The sequence below is a fragment of the Crinia signifera genome, chromosome 1 (genome assembly GCF_055691185.1).
Source record: "Crinia signifera chromosome 1, ASM5569118v1, whole genome shotgun sequence".
NCBI lineage: Eukaryota > Metazoa > Chordata > Amphibia > Anura > Myobatrachidae > Crinia > Crinia signifera.
The window spans coordinates 425,568,594-425,590,544 of NC_139217.1; the positions used below are offsets into that span (position 1 = coordinate 425,568,594).

At 45.5% G+C, this 21,951-nt stretch overlaps 1 protein-coding gene across 2 annotated transcripts in view; it reads right to left on the reverse strand.

Moving 5' to 3' along the window:
- The window catches only part of FAM169A (family with sequence similarity 169 member A), a 69,040-nt gene that overhangs the window by 42,511 nt on the left and 4,578 nt on the right, over positions 1 to 21,951 (reverse strand). For both annotated transcript variants that reach the window (XM_083151917.1, XM_083151916.1), the window contains exon 2: positions 704 to 840. In XM_083151917.1, coding sequence (XP_083008043.1) covers positions 704 to 838 — 135 coding nt within the window. In that variant the 5' untranslated portion in view covers positions 839 to 840. The remainder of the gene's footprint in view (positions 1 to 703; positions 841 to 21,951) is intronic.

Below are 21,951 nucleotides of genomic sequence, written 5' to 3' on the forward strand. Positions count from 1 at the left end.
CGGCGTGGAGTTGAATTTAGATAGTGTGGCGAGCGCAGCGAGCCACCGAGCCCGAATCGTGGCGAGCGTAACGAGCCCCGCGGAATACATGTAAAGTAATATGCGGCCCCTCGCTGCGCTCGCCACACTATATAAAGTCACCTAGTGGGGGTATGAAAAGGTCGGAGGACGCGTACCGCCGCCCCTCGCGGGCTCACTACGCTCACCATGCTTCAGGTTGACATTCATAGTGGGGGTGGCGTGGGGGTGCATTTAACATTGTAAGCACCCATTAGGGTGCTTATACAATTTAAAATCACATCGCATACGGCCATATGGCATGCAATGCGATGAAAAAAATGCCACGCGACTGAATATCGTGGGCGCTGTGCTAGGAAACAAGTACCGAATATATCTAATAAATAATATTCCTTTATTTAAATAACCACTAAAGCTGTGATACCTATTCCAGTTAATGAGATTCGCGTGCAACTAATGTGAAAAAATCTAGAATGCATTTCTATTAGCCATTCTCTACAGGATCTATACTACTGACATAATATTGATTTCGATACAGTATGTTGATAGTAGTTATATTTGCTGTATGTATCCATTGGCATATCACACACCATAATCCCTGGGGTGAAGAATGTTTTACTGTATATGCTGTAGTAAAGGTAATCTATTTAGAACCTGCTATGGGAGTTAGTGAATTATACTGTACCTCTCTTCCATCCCGTAAGGAGAAATATTCCAGGTTGTCAGGATCAGCACATCGCAGGTAAGACAAATAATCTTCTGACAGACTCTCCAGCTCATCATGGCTGCAGCTGCCGAGGATATCAACCGGAAAGGCCATTCCTGCAAGCCAGATTCAGAGATGAGCATTGTATTACAGCAGTGTTGCCTTTACCTCTGTGTCTAGAACAGGATGCGAAACAGCGGACTGCCACCTCCCAATGGTAGGACAGGTATTCAGCTTACAGGGGAAAACTCTTTTACTTCCCAGACAAGGTGCAGGAGAAGGGAAAGAATAAAGTGATACGGGAGGGTGGTAACAAAGAACAAATAAGAGGGGACACCACCAGGAAGAAATTAATTATGTCAGCGCCCACCCCCAATTTGGCATATTGCGGGCGCGACAAAAGTCAGTCCAAGCTGGTTTTCTTAGAGAAGGCGGGAGAAATGATTTGATGAAGACCGACCATCGAATATTTTCAACACCTTTCGGTCGCATGCAAGGGAATGTGCTAGCATACACATCGCCTCACATGCTAGTTAGGTGACTAGTGCGGAGGGGGGGGTCGGGCAATCAGTGGAACGGCAGGGTGGTGTTTACTGTTCGCTAGGCTGCGGACATATGCAGCCTAGCAATCAGGGCTGAATCAGTTGTTTTTTTTGACAATTTGTACATTCTGTCACGTGGACCCCAAATGAGTGTACTGTGTACCCTCATGTGGCGTGTTTCGCTCTCCATGCTTCGGACCGGGGCACACTGTTCCCAATCAGAGTACACGTGGATGGTAAAGTATGGCCCTCCAGCAGTTGTGAAACTACAAGTCCCATCATGCCTTGCCACAGTTTTGTTATTAGGTAATGCTAAAACTATGACAAGGCATGCTGGGATGTGCAGTTTCACAACAGCTGGAGGGCCACAGTTTGGACATGTCTGCTGTAGACCTAGTGACCGCTTACCAGGCAGGTGGGGGGGTGTAACTGACCACAAGGGAAGGTTATGGAGTAAAATAACTTACAGTACATCCAGTATCTATACATTATGTCTGGTGTCAGAAGTTTTCTAAAGTTTGCAATATCAAGTTAAAACAACAACTGCAATTCTAACATTATTCCAGGGTTGCCGACTTTAAGATTCTCCTCTCCGGGAGGAGCCCGGAGAGGAGAGTTTCAGCAGCCGCTCAGGGGGCGGGGCTTATGAGTGACATCACTAAGCCCCGCCCCCATGCTGGTAAAGCAGGGAATTCACGGATCTCCGTGGAGGGGGCGGGGCTAAAATGACACGATTGTGCCGTTTTAGCTCCGCCCCCTCCTCTGAGACACAGATACAACACAATTTCAGCATAACACACTCAGCATGCAGGTTTTCTTCTCCTAACATTAACCTTAACCCTTCTGCAAATGTCAACATTCTAACAATGTCGATATTTCTGATGTCCGCAGACTGCCACTGTTGACATTTTGCAGATATTGAAATATTAACCGCAGACATAGTGACTGCATACTCTATGGAATACTGTAACACAAATGATTACCTTCCATCTAAACTAACACCTTCTTACATTTTGCCGTCTTTTGATGGTTATGGGGAAGATCCTTAGGGATGACCCTCCCAATAAGTTTCTGGAGACTCCTCCCCTTGCATGTTTAGTTTCTCGTGTACTTTGGGGAGAAAGAGGCTGCATCAGGCCCAAAGAGGGGCCTGAAAAGTCAAGTCAATTTCTCCACTTTGATTTTGGGTTCAGTAATGCACATCAAGCCACCCGAAACCCATCAGATATTGTGATTGTAAAGAATGAGATATCAGATCACTCTGACATGTATTCAGTCAGCATAGCCCAAGGGCCCGATCATCGGCAATCGGTTGCAACTATGTGATTATCATACCAATCTTCTGATAAACGCTGGACTGGGCCGAAAACTGCAAGGTCTATGTGGCCATAACATGTCTGCTATAGGCATGTGTGTGTGTGTGTGTGGCCAGCTGTAGGCTCCTTCAGGGTAAATGTATGACGCTTGGGGAAGTGGTATTTATCCCCATGAAGAATGTTATGTGCAAGGTGATAATGCTCCAGCCAATCAGCTCCTAACTCTCAATTTACATATTGGAGCTGATTGGCTGGAGCATTATCACCTTGCACATAATGCTCTTTATGGGTATAGACACCACTTCTCCAAACTTCAGACATTAACCCCATAGTGAGGATTCATTCACACCTTATCACTGTGAATGCACTTTATACCCAATAACGGTTTCACATGGGCTCATTACTAAAGCAAAACGGGGTTTTGCCAGTCGCACTGGAATGATAATGCAATCAATTTATAATATGACCCCCTTATCTGTCTCTCAGTCAATGATATGGTAATATGACAGGGGTTTGCTACCACTAGACAATAAGCAGGCAATATAGCAAAAAGACTGTTGGAAATGTCCACTGAGGCATTTGGCCCTTCAACAACATTGCCACTGTGCATGCACGGCACCATCCTACCACTAGTTTTGAGTGGCACAGTCCAACAGGGACCTATAGTACTCAGATCCGAGAAGTCCTTACATTTAGTTTGCTGTCCCCACTGCCTATACATAGAGATTCCTAGTGTTCACCCAAGCTTTGTTTTCAAGGGCGCTGTGCCCTGCCAATTTTTTTTACTTTTAAAGCCACTCTTCCCTTTAAATTGCTTTTACTGTGCGCCCTTCAGCCACCGGAACGGGATGCAGCAGGAAGAGCTGACTCGCCACTCTCAGCGCGGTGGGGGATGGGATGCAGCTGGAAGAGCTGGCACGCTGCTTAACTCAGAGCAGAGTACCAGCTCTTCTAGTCGCCTACTGACCCCCACTGTGATGACAGCTTTTTCAGCTCATTGGGAAACGAGCATGTAACTCCCCCTGGGTAATAATCATGCAATATCCCCTGGGCAACGAGCATGCAATACCCCCTGGGTGAAAAGCATGAAATTCCCCCCTGGACAATGAGCAAGCAATAATCCCTTGGCAACAAGCATGCAATAACCACTGAAAAAGAAGCATGAAATACCCCCCTGGACAATGAGCATGCAATAATCCCTTGGCAACAAGCATGCAATAACCCCTGAAAAAGAAGCATACAATACCCCCTGGGCAACCAACTTGAAACCCCCTGTGGCAACAAGCATGTAACCCTTGGCAACGAGCTTGCAGGTAAGCAGCACTTATTTGGCATAATATGTAATAGGTATTATGCTGTGTGGCAAAATGTGTAATGGGCATTATGGTGTGTGGCATAATGTGTAATAGGCATTGCGGTGTGTGGCATAATGTGTAATAGGCATTGCGGTGTGTGGCATAATGTGTAATAGGCATTACGGTGTGTGGTATATGTAACGGACATACCAGTGTGTGACAATGCATAATGGGTGTAATCCTGGCACAGTGTGCCATCCCCAGCAGCAGCCCGTGTGTACAGCTGAATAGACACTGCAGTGTCTAGTCAAAATATGCCTGCAGTGTCTGTTTGGCCATTCGATAGAGACGTTGTGGGGCAGCACATCGCTAACGCCTGCGCTGTGTGCACATGAGGTGAGGTGCGCATGAGGCGAATCAGAGAAATATTCTAAGCTGTTTTGATGATGTAGTCAAAATAGCTTAGAACAATCACCCGTGTGTACACGGTTTAACACACAGGTATCTAGATTGTGAGCAGTGATGCTTATATCTTCATACTCTTAATTAGCAGCCTTGCTAACCGATCCCTGTGTGATAGTGTCCCTGTTTTCAGTGACCAGCGGCCTGTCAGCTCACATATATGTCACAGCATCTCTTCCTCTCAGCAGACTTCCTCTGATTGGATAAGCTTAATTCTGCCTCAGTGAGCAAGCTCCATAGAGCCTTGAGCAAATACACTCAATAAAAACACTCATGCAGAACGGATATTGAAGTGGAAAAGAATGTCCAAATAAAACAAAAAATGTGCCCTGTTTGCATATCTGAAAACAGCAAAATGCAGGAACCGTGTGGGGATAATGCAGAAATGGGGCATAATAAAGGGTGGGAATAAAACACAAAGTACCCTCTGCTGAAAAATCAGGGTTATAAATGGTTGTTAAGTGATACTATCCACCAACAAAATAATAAAAATGGATAAATATCAATAAATAAACACTGACATATCGTGTCAGCCTACTGGTGACATGCTCTGAGCAGCCGGACTTTTCTGGAGCTTGTGAAACAGCCCCAGTAGCGCATGAGAGTGCTACTGATTGGAAAGCAGCAGATACTGTGGTACTTGTTTCCTAGCACGGCCACAATCGCGGGCATCGTGTACCTTAAAGTTAAGGTACACGATGCCCGCGATGGACCCGATTTCCTTTGAAATCAGGTCCATTTTGCCGGCAAAGGCAAAATCGCGGGCATCGCGTCGGTCGCGGCCATTAACATAGCCCCCGACGCGACCGACGCGATTTTGCCATAGGCTTCAATGTTAAAATATTTTTTAACATTGAAATCGGGAGCATCGTGTCGGTCTTGTGCCATTATAATGGCACAAGATGAGATGGACTTGATTAAGTCCATCTCACATAGGAAACAATGTGAAATGGGCCAATATGACCCATTTCACATTGTATATGGCCCCGTCATCACCCCACGATTGACGCCAACCCGAAGCGTGGCGAGCGCAGCGAGCCCGCGAAGGGTGGCGGTGCGCGTCCTCCGACCTTTTCATACCCCTACTATCCACGTCGGCGTGGAGTTGAGAATAGAAAGTGTGGCTAGCGCATCGAGCCACCAAGCCCGAAGCGTGGCGAGCGCAGCGAGCCCCGCAAGGGGACACGTATACCTGTGAAGTTATACGCGTCCCCTCGCGGGGCTCGCTGCGCTCGCCACGCTTCGGGCTCGGTGGCTCGCTGCGCTCGCCACACTTTATATTCTCAACTCCACGCCGACGTGGATAGTAGGGGTATGAAAAGGTCGGAGGACGCGCACCGCCGCCCCTCGGGGGCTCGCCACGCTTCGGGTTGGCGTCAATCGTGGGGTGGCGTTGAGGGTGTAAAATTGGGGGTCTAGGGAATATTTTTCATTGAATCCAATGTAAAAAATCGGGTCGATCGCGTCGGTCGCATGCGATGTGACTGACGCGATTTTTCCGACATGACCACCCCGATGCAAATCGGTGTGGCCGTGCTAGGAAACAAGTACCGATACTGTATTACTGATCCGTCACCTGCTTTCCAGTCTACATAAATAGCTGTGATACTCTGCAAGTATTAGTTTGATAAATAAGCCATAAAATAATCAGTTCTCTGAATTAAGGTGACCACACACAGTGCGTTTTGGCTTTGCGATGCGATGCTCCCGAGCACATCGCAAAGTGCAAAAAAATATGTGCAGCACATAGTTTTTAAACTAGATCGCATTTCATTTTGAACTAGATGCGATGCGATCAAGTACAAAACGCATGAAGCAGATCTCGGCGTGTGGCACCTGTATAGACAGAATCAACTGAAATCAACTGTCAGATTTTAATATCTAAAATAAAAACAATAAATCACACAATTATAAAACAATCTCAAGCAAAATCTGTAAAATCATATATATATAACTTTTAGGTAAAACTATGTAAAAAAAATCAATTATCAAATACATTTACAGTATATCTATCCACTGACACAACGTAATGGAACAGAAACAGAAACATAAAACCGAAACTGGTATTGACAATGATCCACCAGTAAAATTCAGAAATGTTGGGTCCACTGGGACCTTAAGCTGGCCATACTTTTACAATGTTATCAGGCACAAATGCCCAACAAGGTTGTGCGATCGATTGTGTGCACATCGTGAGGTATTTTGGTACGATGCGCGGTCCCGCGGTTCGATAGGTCTCTGAAATGATCATACGTGCTGCGCGTATGATCAGTCAGGATGGCTTGCAGTCGTAAGCAGATCATGTGTATTTTATAGCACCTGCAATCGCTCGTTCGATGGATCATATGACCTGCATACGATCTGCATCGTATGAAGGTCATTCTAATGTATGCCCAGCTCTAGGATAACAGTGAAGACAGAATAAACAGTGACACTATCTACTTTAATTGCCGCAAATACAAAAGAGAAACAAATAGTAATAAGAGATAACCAGTATCTTGCTGCAGCTTGCAAATTTACCCCATATTATGCACTAAAAAATACCATGGGTTATTCAGTAAAGGCCGCTTAAAACACCAAGTTTGAGCGGCTTTCATCGGTGATGCGCGCTCCTGCATCATCACTGGGAAAGCCGTTCATCTGCTTGTATTACCAGCACATGAGGGGCTCTGTGGATGGCTTTGCATAGCGCTGACAGTGCCGGGCAGGAGGAAAGCCGCTCAGTGTGTATGACCTTAAGGATCTCAATTCTACATTGTCCTTACAGCCACTAACAGACTCCTACACAGTCATTATAGCCATCGCAGGCTTCTACACCATCCTTACAGATACTAACAGCCTCCTACACTGTCCTACGGCCACTAACAGACTCCTACACAGTCATTATAGCCATCGTAGGCTTCTACACCGTCCTTACAGATACTAACAGCCTCCTACTCTGTCCTACGGCCACTAACAGACTCCTACACGGTCATTATAGCCATCACAGGGTTCTACACCGTCCTTACAGATACTAACAGACTCCTACACAAGCCTTATAGCCATCGCAGGCTTCTACACTGCCTTTAGAGACACTAACAGCCTCCTACACTGTAATACGGCCACTAACAGACTCCTACACAGTCCTTATAGCCATCGCAGGCTTCTACACCGTCCTTACAGATACTAACAGCCTCCTACTCTCTCCTACGGCCACTAACAGACTCCTACACAGTCATTATAGCCATCACAGGGTTCTAAACCGTCCTTACAGATACTAACAGACTCCTACACAGTCCTTATAGCCATCGCAGGCTTCTACACTGCCTTTAGAGACACTAACAGCCTCCTACACTGTCCTATTTACCGCTAACAGCCTCCTACACTGTCCTATTTACCGCTAACAGCCTCCTACACTGTCCTTACAGCAAAACTGTGGCAAGGAATGATGGGACTTGTAGTTTCACAACAGCTGGAGGGCTGTAGTTTGGACATGCCTGCCTTACAGACACTAACAACCTCCTACATAGTCCTTATAGCGATTGCAGTCTCCTACACTATGTTTTGGCCACTAACAGGCTCCTACACTGTTCATACTGCCAATAACACTGTTCTTACTAGGCAAGGTACATTTCACTCCGGCAATAGAACTGCTGCCATGTATTCTATGAACACATCCTGAAATTGTCAGCCTTCAACTGGGCAATCGCGTGGATACAATGGCTTTGAATGCTTGCAAGGATGCTATCCCTCAGGTAATGATCACACAGATGGGAAGATGTGAGCATAAACAGGTTAGGATGAGAGCTACTGTATGGGTTTAATGTAAATGTGGGCCTGAGAGCCCGTTTAAAGTTTTGAAGAGAGGTGGACAGTCTGATAGGGAGAGGTAGATTATTCCAGAGATAGGAAGCAAAACAGCCAATATCTTGGAGGCAGGAATGGGATGAAGTAACATTTGTTGAGAGCGGTGTCAGGAATCGCAGTGAACAGTGGTAATTGCGCAGCCTACATGTGTCACTTACCGACACGCTGGTGTGCTCTGCTCACGCAGATCGGCCACTGGCACTGTTTTGCATCATGTCCCTGTGTCACCTTCTCATGTGGTAACATGTCGCCTGGCGTTTTCTACAAACATTGCTGGATATGGACGCCACCATGTCACCTGTGATCAGCTGACAGCTGCTCACCTATCCAGCAACCCCAGTGACTCCAGGCGTGATCACACGACACAGGTAAAACCAGGTAAGAGCACTTCCTGGTTCTGTTCATATTGCTGCAGCAGCCAATCAACAGGCACCTTGGGGGATATAAGCAGGCCTCCCACAATCCTCCAACGTCTTGAACAATTGTCTTGTTTCTGAGAGTGCTTACAAGGCTGTCTTTCAGTGTTACCAACTACCTGGACTGCTGCTTTTGCTCCTGGGTATTTCCCTTTTGCCAGAATAACTTCAGCATTAGCATCTCCATCTTCCATCTGCTAGTTTCTGTGCCCAGTCCAGGATACCTCAGCACAGACCAGCCTTTACCATCTCAAACCGACCATCGGTAACCATTCCAATATTAACCTGTACCATTGGTAACCAGACCAATATGATCCTGTACCATCGGTTCCCCGAATGACTATTGGTAATAAGTCCGATATTGACCTGTACCATCAGTATCGACTCTGATATTATCCTGTACCATCGGTCACCAGTCCAATATTTTCCTGTACCATCGGTTCCAGACTGACGATCGATAACCGTCTAATACTATTCTAAACCATAATTTTCCATACTGCCCATCAGTGACCAATCCGTTATTGCCAAGTACCATCAGAGACCAGTCCGATACTACCTTGTACCATTGGTGCCCAGACCAACCAGTGATAACCAGACCGATACTCATCTGCACCATGTACCATCGATACATGTACCATCGATACCTTCCATGTACCAAGGACACTTACATATACCATTGGCAAAATTTACCTTCGGTACCCACAGCTTGAATAATGGAGACTCTGGCCGAGGGCCGTGACCTGCCTGGCGGGCGCAGCAAAATCCATAGTTCCTTGCAGCACTTCCTGCCACCTTGACCACCACATTATACTCCGTGCCACTTCCAGAGTATCAGACAATTCTGTGCCCTCGTGTATCAGCTCTCACCATCCGTGTATGTCCCATTGTTACATCAAATCACCACAGTTCCATTACCCATCTGCCTCTGCTGATCCACTTCGGTCACATCCAGGAACACAGTGCCCCCGGACCTGAGAAGTGGGAGGGAGGGTAAAGAGAGATAATACCTGACGTGAACCCCTCTGCCTAAATCTCATGTTATCTGAGATGTGCGGCCTTTTGTGTCTTATGCTGGGTACACACCAGGACGACTAGGGCCCGATCCCCACAATCTCGATCCAATTCCGATCAATTGGATGTAGATTGTGTGCTGATTGGGCCCTTTTCTGACCTGCTGTGGACCGATACCGATCCGATGCGCGGTCCCGCGGGTCGGTCGGTCGTTAGTGAGATCCTACCTGCTGCAGGTAGGATCTCAATGACGACCATACAGCCGGGTGCGGGTCGCCATCGGATCGGACCCGCTCACGGTGCACATCGTGAGCGGGTCGTGCCCCCCCGCGTCACCGTGAGCGGGTCGGACGAGACACTGACGACCCGCTCACAATGTGCATCGTGAGCGGGTCGTCCTGGTGTGTACCCCGCATAAGGGGCAGATTTATTAAGCTTGGAGGAGAGATAAACTGGAGATAAAGCGGAGAAAAGGTAAAAGGAGATAAAGCACAGCCAATCAACTCCCAACTGTCTTTTTCAAACACAGCTGATTGGCTGTGCTTTATCTCCTTTTACCTTTTCTCCGCTTTATCTCCAGTTTATCTCTTCTCCAAGCTTAATAAATCTGCTCTATATCTTTTGCTGCTATGGATTTTGTTTCTGTATTCATCACGACATGCAATATTACACATTATTTCCAACTATGCATGGACGTGGTTTATAATGAATTGTTTGGCTCCTTTTTTTGGAACATTTGAGTCACTATGTGCACCGTGACGATACAACCTGAAGGAGGCCCTGTGTCTTTAAACAGTAGACTGATGTGACATAATTCCTCTCACTCCTCCTCCTACGACCTCTCTGCTATCAACATTTCCAGAGTTTCCAGACGGCAACTAATGTAATCCTGTTTATCCGTATCAAGTCAACAGGCATATACTGACCTACATTACAGCTGCAGTTCTCTCTGGGAGCAGTTTTCAATAAAATTGGATTACAAACAAACAACCCCACAGGAGGACATTCCCTTTGTTTCTGTGTCACAGAATGTGCTCTCATTGTACATGCAAGATCCGTTACATTGTTATACAGCACTTTCCATTCTAATGCTGCTTTCAGCCTAGATTCACAAACAGCATTGCTCAGCGCTGCTGTCGCTTCCATCTCTCTAAATACTGTTGATAAATTATAGATGGTGTCATAACACACATCCCATAAAACACACACCAGGGCAATACACTCAATGGTAGGAGGAGATGGAATGGTTGCCCAGCTATTCAGCAAATAACTGCCACCATTAACCCTGTATGTTCTTGTGTTCGATACCCACACACATCTCCGAAACACATCAACCCTGTGACCCACGCTCCTTTCATAGGTGTATATTTATCTTTGATGACCGGGATTGGCATAGATGCCATGGTGACAACAGTGGGGGCACCAAGTGCATGCTGCCAGCAATACTCTCAGTGTTACTGTTCTATTATCCCTGTATAGGCAGACAAGTACCAAGTCTGACATGCATGGGCGATAGCGGGCACTAACATAGACAAAAAGGGTGCCTGAGACGGGATGCGGTTAACACTCTGGCAGTCAGGATGTCGGCATTCAGTATACAGATAATGACATCATGAATACTCTGAATATATCAGGATCCCAACACTGGAAAACCGACAAGTGGGGTTAGGGTTAGACTCAGGGAGGCGGTGATGGTTAGGTATATGCATCAGAGTGCCGGAGTTAGGGTTAGGCTGCTAGAAGAGAGGATCAGGGTTAGGTAGGTAGCAGAATGGGTGAGGGTGCCTTACAGGCCCCTGTCAGCATTTTCCCCATCATTATGCCGGGGTCAGTATTATGACCCTCGGCATCCTAAACACCAGGATACCATCGGTATCCCCCTGAGGCACCTGTGTCGGTGAATACATTACACCCACCACAGCAGGGATTCTCAGTTGCATGTTCCTTAGGGGATGACAAAAGATAACTGCCCCCACCAGTACATTCTTATCCCCTCTCCCAATCCCAGCCAATTAACATCCAAGATTGCTCCTTATTCCAACAAAGATGTCTAGTGATTCCATCACACCCTCATACCCACACTCTGCTCCTGCAAATACCTGGCACTAGACTTCTAAATGTCAGTTATTTCTCAATTATTTATCTATAGGAATATATTGATCATCAACATATATTAAACCAGTTACCAACGACAAAATCACTTATCCCTATGGTCTCTGCATATATGTAATGCTATATCCAATCTGTCCAGCGGTGCGTGTCTAGGGATGGCCTTTGGTGAGCAAGCTATCAATGGTTGCCATCAATGCTGAAACAAGTGACCATTGATGGTCACCAACTGTATAATGAGAGACCATAGATGGTTTCACCCATCAACGGTCATCCCTATTCTATCAGTGAATGGCGCATGGGCCAATCACAGTCTGGGGGTGTGGCTTCCTGAGTGTCAGGGGCGGAGCTATGCTCTAGGTTCCAGAACATGCAAAAAAAAAATGTTGCTTATTCTGTACCATCGATAGAGGAACCATTTGTTGTTCTTCCATCGATGGCAAAACCTTTCTAAATCCATCCTATGATGATCTTGAAACGTCAATGGACAATGGGCATCCCTAGCTTGCACATGCACAGTGGGGCCCGCCAGGATGCACAACGTACTACATGAGCACTAGCTTTCTCTCTCCCAGAAGGAAGAGCATTAGCTGTTTGACAAGTCTTACATATTAAAGCAAATATATATATATATATATATATATATATATATATATATATATATATATATATATATATATATATATATGGAGTAACTTAGGCGCAAATTGAGGAGAAGCAGCTCCAATATGCTTTAAAGCTTATTCAACCATAAAACAAGTAAATGAAACAGTACAGAATAAAGTTTTTAGGATATATACAGAGCGCTGTCCAGTTATTCTTCTTTATCCAATTTTCTCCAAATCATTGAGCGTTTATGAGGAGGCAAAAGAAGGGAATCAATGTGTAGGATTGTTAAAGTACCACTAAATTGTTTTGATTTATTTTGAACAGGGGTCACATAGGACGTACCACACTCACAATGAAGTGAATCTCATAAAGGTATCGTTGTGATGTAATCGATCTTCATAAAGGTATCTTTGTGATGTAATTGACTTTCACCAAGTTCACCCAGTAGTGAATGAAAGGATGACACGTACGTTTTAACTCACTTTAAAGAATATAGATGAAATACATATAGCAGTTTCTTTGAATGAGCGTACCAAAACTCACAGTTTTCAATGAGATTTGAAGCACATCTGGTTTCTTTAGCTTGAGAAACTTCTTTTCACACAATCCATAATGATGATAAAAACTTTTGGTACTTGTTTAGATTCACGGCGGCCGATATATCGGATGCGATATCGGCCAATCCGATGTAATTTTTTACCTGTTCATAACCCCACTATCCACTACGCATGGAGTTGATTTTATATAGTGTGGCGAGCACAGTAATCCGCTACGGTCGCCACGCTTCGGGCTCAGTGTCTCGCTGTGCTCGCCACACTATATAAAATCGACTCCATGCGTAGTGGATAGTGGGGTTATGAACAGGTAAAAAAAATCGCATTGGATCGGCCGATATCACATCCGATATATCGGCCGCCGTAAAAACTAAACAAGTACCAAACTTTTAATAAACTCTTTTTTTTAAAAACAAAAACAAATGGTAAAAATGGAACAACCTCAAATATTACAATGGAACACGACTTAATGGGTAAGTGGATGATGTAACAGGGATCTCTAAACAGAGGAAACTTTCCGGAATGGTCCCTAAAGTCAGAGTCCACCAAAACAATACCTTAAAAGAGTGTCCAATTGAACAAAGGCTAGTCCATAAAAAGGCAAGTCCAGATAGCCAGACTGGCTATCTGGACTTGCCTTTTTATGTGAGTTAACGAGTCATCCTTTCATTCACAAATAGGTGAACTTGGTGAAGGTCGATTACATCACAAAGATAACTTTATGAAGGTCGATTACATCACAAAGATACCTTTATGAAGATCGATTACATAACAAAGATACCTTTATGAGTTTCACCATAACACACTTTATTGTGAGTGTGGTACATCCCATGTGACCCCTGTTCAAAATAAATCAAAACAATTTAGTGGTACTTTAACAATCCTACACATTGATTTCCTTCTTTTGCCTCCTCATAAACGCTCATTGATTTGGAGAACACTGGATGAAGAAGAATAACTGTATATGGACAGCGCTCTGGATATATCCTAAAAACCTTATTCTGAAAAGTAATACACATTGCCCCCATGTCTGACTGCGCTATGCTGTGCTACTTCTTAAGGACCCCCATACACTACAGCGATTTGGGCCAATTTCACCCGTTCCTGATGGATCGGGCTGAGAAATCGGCCCAAATCGGATGCCTTTGCTGTCCCCTAGGGTCCGATGTGTGGTTCCATGTGCATCGGACCTGAGTCTGGCTCGGACCCCCCACCTGGTGGCGAGGGACAGGGTTCTCACGCAATACATCACATGTGAAAGAACCGCATGTGATCAGGCAACTGGCGGGGGATTGGCTGGCCATACACTGGTGCAATACATCTCAGCAGTGTATGGCCACCTTTAGACTACATGATGAATACCAAGGGGGAAATTTACTAAGATGGGAATAAACCTTCACATGTGATGTTGCTATGGGCAACCAATCAGATTGTGTCTACTATCTTCTAGAGGGTGCTAAATAAATAAGTAGATTTTGATTGGTTGCCCATAGCAACATCACATATGAAGTAGAATACACATCTTAGTAAATTTCCCCCCAAATGTCAAAATTCTAAATGTAGAATTATTATGTTTAGTCAGCCCAGGCACCAACACTCTTACTGTCCTGCCTGTCTTGGGGAGAACCTGCAGGGGTGTACACAGGTTCAGCAAGTTATTTTTTAAAGAAGCCTGGTCACAGGTCATATGTTTATCGTGGAGGTGGTATGTGATTTTTTTTCCATGAGGGTGAGAAACTATATATATGAAATAACTGCATGGTGGATCTGTCCACTTCCAAAACTTGGCTATTAGGCATTTGTCGAAGGCCATGTTTATCCATCTCCTCTTTAGGCATGTCCAGGCCGGCCATGTAGCAATTCTGATAAATGCTGGAAGGAGACACCGGCACCTTACAGGCACTCTGGCTCAGCAAGACCACTACTCTAAGTGCAGTATTCAATGATCATTATCGCCATGTGCAGCGAATCCTGTTTAGGATTATCTGCACATTCGCCAAATTTGGGAGGGCTGGAGCATTCGCTGCCAGCCCTCCCTGTTACCCTATTCAATGCCGCAGGGGCTCGCTGCTCCTGATGGAGATTTTTAACCCCTGGAGCTGGGGGAACGGCAGCAGGCAGGGAGATGGAAGCCTCCTTATCTGCGCCAGAATGTGTGTGTGTGGGGGGGGGGGGGGGCTCCCGGGGACACAGGCAGCACAAGCTGGCAGAGGACGCGGGTAGGGAGCCGCTGCACTGGTCCCACTCGTGCATATATAATGAGCGGGACCAGTATTTGCACTGGTACCAGATCCTGTATTTGCACTGCTAAGAATCACATACAGGCCCTTATTCTGGTCTGTGCGGCCGGAGCCGCACACGGTGCTCCAGCCGCACAAACCAAACCCCGCCCACGATACGGATCGCCACGGCCGTCCGTACACGGACGGCTGGCGATCCGCAAGAAAATGGTGGGGCGTACGCCTCCACCATGGAGGGAGCTGCCCCCTGCATTCGATGGTCGGCGACCATCGAAGGCAGGGCCGCACGCCCCACCAGGTCCCGCAAGCTGAGACCACACGGACAATCGTCCGTGTGATAGCTTGTATGGGGCCGGAGAACTGACATCCGGCGACGTCAGCTTTCCGCCCCCATCACTGGCGTCATACCCTCATTAGCATGCATACGCCCCGCGTTTGCATGGGAACGCCCATGAAACGCGGGGCGTATGCATAGGGAAATGAGGGTATGAAGCCCCTCACGCCCCTATACGCCCCCTTTGCGGCGGACGAACTACGTCTGCGGCGAATTGGGCTGCACATGCGCAGATTGACCTCTGCGCATGTGCAGACTGAAAACATCGGCGGTACGGCCGCACGCGGGCCGTACCGCTCGATTCAGAATAAGGGCCACAGTATGCTAAGCTGCTGTGAGCAGTTTAGCATATACAATCTATACCTAATCAGGCCCCATGAAATGTATGGGTCCACCCATATGTCGGCTTCTTTTTAATGTTTGTGCAGAAGATTTGCACTTCTTATTAAAGTCTGTTTTGTTTGCAATGGACATGTGCTTACTAACAGATCTTTTGTATCTCCCTAAGTAGAGTACACGGGGACTGCGGGTGTATTTATTGCAGAAAGTATAAATTTTAGATTTAAATGTGTTTATTTACATTGATATGTATGTCCTGAGACAGGAGATTCTTCCTCAGAAATGTCACTTAATAAACACCTTTACTAAATAAAAACAGTTTTTACATGCATTGCAGCGTCTGAGTGCCGCCTTCACTGTTTCTCTGGCACCGGGGGTATAATAATCCTCAAGGAAGGCCCTGGAGCCAGATGTCCTACTATCAGTCCACAGGAGTGTCAGACTGCATAGGGGAAGTTTACTAAGCTGGCCATATACAACCGATCCCCGTACAAACGGGTATGAATGGGATCAGCCGAATACGACCCGAATATACGAATGGAGAATATGTCAGATTTACAAAGCTGGGAACTTGTATAAAAAATTTCCCATGACACTGCTGGCTGTTTGGGCCGGTCCTGGTTCCCAAAATACAGGGGGATAAAATGAATAGGGGTCCCCCGTATTATGACACCCAGCACTGGGCCCAAACAGCCAGCAGTGTCATGGGAAACATTTTATACAAGTTCCCCCGGTTAAAGCTGAGGGAGTGGAGACCCACCCAATAAAGACCCCCCCCCCCTCCATGGTATTACCCCTGCTTGTGCTGAAGCCCATACCTGGGCTGTCCCCAGTACCCCTGGATGGTGGGCACTGGGCTGATTTTTTTGTGTAAAAATAGAATAAACTAGTTGTGTTTTATTGTGGAACTACAAGTCCCAGCAAGCCTCTCCCGCATGCAGGGATTTGCTGAACCACAAGTCCCAGCATATGGGGCACTAAAGGGCCCGCTGGTACTTGTAGTTTTACAACAAGACCAATAGTGGAATAAAAGATACACACACATACACTTAAGAAAAATACAACTGTAATCCATACTACAATCAATCATACATACTCACCTATGGATTACATGGACATAGGCCCGTCCTCTTCTCCAATGACAAATTGTTGAGACAGAACGCATGAAAAGTGTCACATTACATGTCCTTTTCCTGCAATTGCGGTGCAAGGTGCGTTCCCATGCACATCGCATCACAATTGCAGATCACACAGGCTGCCCCAAGTCTATCAGATCCTGCAGCCAAGACTGGGATTGCATACGATCCATTGTATGCAACAGGACCACATATGATGCTAACTCATCCTTTAAAGAAATGGGTACAAAATCCTTCTATGTGCATACACACATGTATATTTTATCTGTGGCATGTCTCCAGTGCTCTATACTGTAGCACTACATAAAATAGCTGAGGTAGAGGTACTGGAAAGGTGATCACTTTTCTCTTCCTCACACCTCTTGTATACATACTGTACAGTATGTCTTCATTTATTTACTGCCCAAAGCTGCATACAGCTGTCAAAAGACATAATTACACCAGAGTTCTTTACACCATTTCCCCGGGCAAACAAAACAATGTGTGAAATGACAAAACAACGTGAATAAATGGATAATTCTACAAGTAGAAGCAACATTCCATAATCTATGATGTGCAATGACCCATACTATGGGCCAGATTCTCTAAGCTTCAAAAGTGATACAATCCAGAGTGATAAACAGCCAGCCAATCAGCTCCTACCTGCCATGTCACAGGCTGTGTTTGAAAAAAGTCAGGCAGGAGCTGATTGGCTGGCTTATTATCACTCTCTCTATTTTATCACTTTTGAAGCTTAGAGAATCTGGCCCTATATCTCTGCAGAGATGTGAAGTAGTTGAATATGTATACTGTACATCCTATGTCTTTCTTACCCAAATCCTCCTTTCCATAGCTGAGTTTTTGTGTCGGATGTGAGGGGACGACGCAGAGCATCTGTATATATAAACTAAATATGTGAACCTAGAATCTTCTAACATTATTCTAGAAAGCACCTCTTATAACTACTCAGTAGATTCGGAGAGTCATTCCTTCCACCCCATTCAGTGGGTAAGATGTATCAGACCTTGAAACAGAATAGGTGTTGACTTTGCTCATAGGTTTGTTCCATCTCCACCTAATGGCCCCCATACACTTGTCCGATGGATCGGGCTGAGAAATCGGGTGAAATCGGCCCATTCCGATGTGTTTGGCATCTGGGAAACGATTCAGACCTATTAGCACAGGTTTGAATTCGGCCCCTCCAGTGATGGCAGGAGTCTGCGCGTGTGCAGGTCCCAGCAGCGAGCACCTTCGCCAACTTTTCCCTTTGCCAAAGCGCTCGCAGCCTGAGTGACAGGCAGGGGACATTCTGGGATGGACCCCTGGCGTTTCATGGGCGTACCCACAAAAACGGTGGGTGCGCCCATAGAAACGCTGGGGGGCCCCAGAGAATGCAGGCCTTCCCCTGCCTGCTCATCGGCAGGTGCATGATAATGGCGCCCGCCCTGAAATAACGGCCATATGTACAGCTGCCAAAATTCTCCTGGGTCATGTGGTGGTTGCAAGCGCCCTCCACAGGAAGACAAATCATTAGATGGTAAGTAACCATTGAATGATTTCTCCTCTGTGCGTCCGTTATCCTGCTCACTATGCTGCGAAAACTCACAGCCTAGTGAGCGGGTATGAATCGGGCCCCTGGTCTGATCCGAAGCACGGTCTCCTGGGCATCGGATTGGAGACGGGGGTCGGACAGGCAGACCATATTATTAGACTCTGTTCTTGTCTATATCCCCTAACATCATGATATCGTCCTTGTCACACCAACGCCAGAGAACAGAATCCCTCCTGCAATACCAGCAGCCACTGATCCTGCTGCTGTGATCATTCCATTGGCTACAAAATAAAACTGCCAAGCAAAGCAGATGGATTATTGTGTTCATACTCAAAAGCACCAAGACAATGTAGAGATCATTTCATTGGTCATCTACAGCATGACAGATGCAGATTATAACTTGAACCAATTAAGAAAATGCACAGAACCAACTATTATTATTATTATTATTATTAATGTCAATGTATCAAATAATCTGATTGCAGTACAAATTTGTTTGGAAAATGGGCAAAACCATGTGCACTGCAGGTTGGGCAGACGTAACATGTGCAGAGAGAGTTAAATTTGGGTGGGGGGTGTTGAAACTGAAATCTAAATTGCAGTGAAAAAATAATGCAGCCAGTATTTACCCTGCACAGAAACAAAAATAAAGGTGCGTACACACCGGGGAGATATATTGCTCAGTGTCTCCTTTTCATCAACGACCAGAGATGATGAAAGGGAACCTCTGCCGGCGGTGCCACAGAGGTAATCAGCTGAATGGGGCTGAAATGGTGCTGAAAACGGGAGCGCGCACCCAGCGATTCATCGCCGTGGCACACTCCCATCACTGGCAATATGGTCGCCAGCGGCCATATTTCCAGCGATTATAGCCCATATCGCTGCTGTGTGTACACTCACACAAATCTAACTCTCTATGTACATGTTACATCTGCCCCACCTGCAGTGCACATGGTTTTGACCATTTTCCAAACAAATTTGTACTGCGATCAGATCTGAATAAGGGCCACTGTGTGAATACAATTTTAAAACCAGCATATCAAAAACACATTTATCTAATCAGCAACATCATTTATTTGTGCAAATGTTTACATAATAGGAACATATCATACGAAAGACAGAAGATATGCCACATGGAGCATTATGTAGTTGGAGTTGCTCCAAGGTAGGCAGAAGTATTAACCCTCCCTTTCACACACCTGAGTGATATAAAAGCTCCATTATTATTATTATTATTATTATTAACAGTTTCTCACACAGATTCCGAAGCGCTTTACAGAGAATATTTGCACATTCACATCAGTCCCTGCCCCAGTGGAGCTTACAATCTATATTCCATACCACATGTACACGCACACACAGACATTCTAGGGTTAATTTGTTGGGAGCCAATTACCCTATATATTTTTGTATATTTTTAGATTGTGGGAGGAAACCAGAGCACCAGGAGGAAACCCACGAAAACACGGGGACAATATACAAACTCCGCACAGTTGAACCCATGACCTCAGCGCTGTGAGCCAGTAATGCTAACTATAACACCATCCGTTATGCCCATTACTGGGAAGAATGGAATGGGGACACCTGTTTTTTTCACTAACATGACCACTACCAGATTAGAGAACTATTTTATCCAAACTAAGCTCCACCCTGTCCACCACCATACTGCAGACACTAATGCGATGGCTAGGGTAGCCGATTGGCTGGATCCCGGGATTTGAATCCTGGGATTGGAGTTTCCAATCACAGGATTCCGGGACTATCCTGCGCGTGTGCAAGCTAATGCCAGGCAGCGCTGAGCACCAGCTCAGATGCTGCCCAGCTACTCCTGTCCCCGGCTGTCGGCTCTGCAGGGCGCAACATTATGTCAAAGGTTATGCAGTGCAGCTCACCTGCTACACCGCTCACCTCCCTACCACTGTATTGCTCCGGGTCCTGGGAGGCGGGGTTACAGTTCGTCATTACAGTTCGAATCCTGGGATTTAAAAAATGGCCAGGTAAGAGAGCCAGTAAGGCCCACTCTCAGCTGTACCGGTCTATAAACCAGATAGCAGCATTATATCAGTGCTGACTGTGTTGTATGATTCTGTCCTACATCTATTCTAGCTAAACATCTATTCAGAAAGTGTCAGCTGATTCCTTTGTAACTTTGGTAAATGTTATCTGTGCAGGAGAGAGAGGCTCCATCCTGCTGCCATCTGTGTCAGGTCTGATCAAGATTAGAATATCGAGCAATCAATTATGTCTCAAACGTCACCTGGATGGAATCACATGGATTATTGTCGCAAATTGGGGTTTGTAGAGGACTGGTATCGCCTGACCACACTAACAGGCATAAGCAAAGGTATAGCAAGGTGTCTGCTGGGGATACGGTCATTAGGCATTAGGTTGACCACTGAAGGGCTTATGTCGACACCTGAAATAGGTTAACATTTCAGGTAGGAAGGTCAACACTAGCATTAGGTGGACAATGGGATGGTAGGGTAGGAAATACTGCCTGTCGGCACATGTCAGCTAAATAGACAACAATTTGCTCTGGGGGGGCCACAATTTTTTTATTTTTTTATATATTTTTTACTTTTTCATACTTTACCATCCACATGGAGAAGTGGGAAGGGTAAAGTGTGCTGAGCACAGCGAGGCACCATGCCCAAAGCAAAGTGAGCGAAACGAGCCACGCAAGTAGTACCGGTATAATGTAAAAATTGACACCATAAACACCTAAAAAAGTCATATTGACCCTTTTACGTGTTCACCATTTTCATGTCAGTCTTTTCCCCATGTCGACCTTGTGCATGTTGACCTTTTGGGGTCGGTCTAGACAATGTCGACCTTTCACTGTTGACCTAATAAAACCAGCCCGACTATATAATAACAAAACAATATACTTTTCTACTCTTTGTGAAAAATTAGATACTTCTTACTGATAATAATAAATGAGTGACTTGATACGGATATATGATAAACTTATTACTGACTAGTCAACCTCCATGCTTGAAATCGAGCAAAAAAAAATATATATATATTTTATGTTCCACAAGGTGTTCATCTAGTCTACTGCATCCCGAAAGTGTACTGAATCCTAACAGACTACTGTATCCTGAGAGTGTTACAAAGAATTCATTCTTTCAACTAATTAAGGGCAGAAAATAATTTGGCAAGGACTTAGCTGCCATTTACAACCAATAGGGAAAAAGCATGAATCCCCCTTACCTACAATATCCCCCCTTTATTCCTCAACCACCTGAGCCCTTGTCAAATGTCTTCATCCACCTTATTGCACACACACCTCAAGCATCAGAACCGGTGTTGTCATTGCAGAGTAGCTGCTCTCACAGAATAATTGCTTAGCTGATACAGTACATAGGTACTGATACATATAATACTTATTATTACTGATACAGTAAAATTATAGATTTATTACTGATACATCAACAACTTATTATTGATACTGATCTACATGTACATTAGGAGAAAATTATTATTA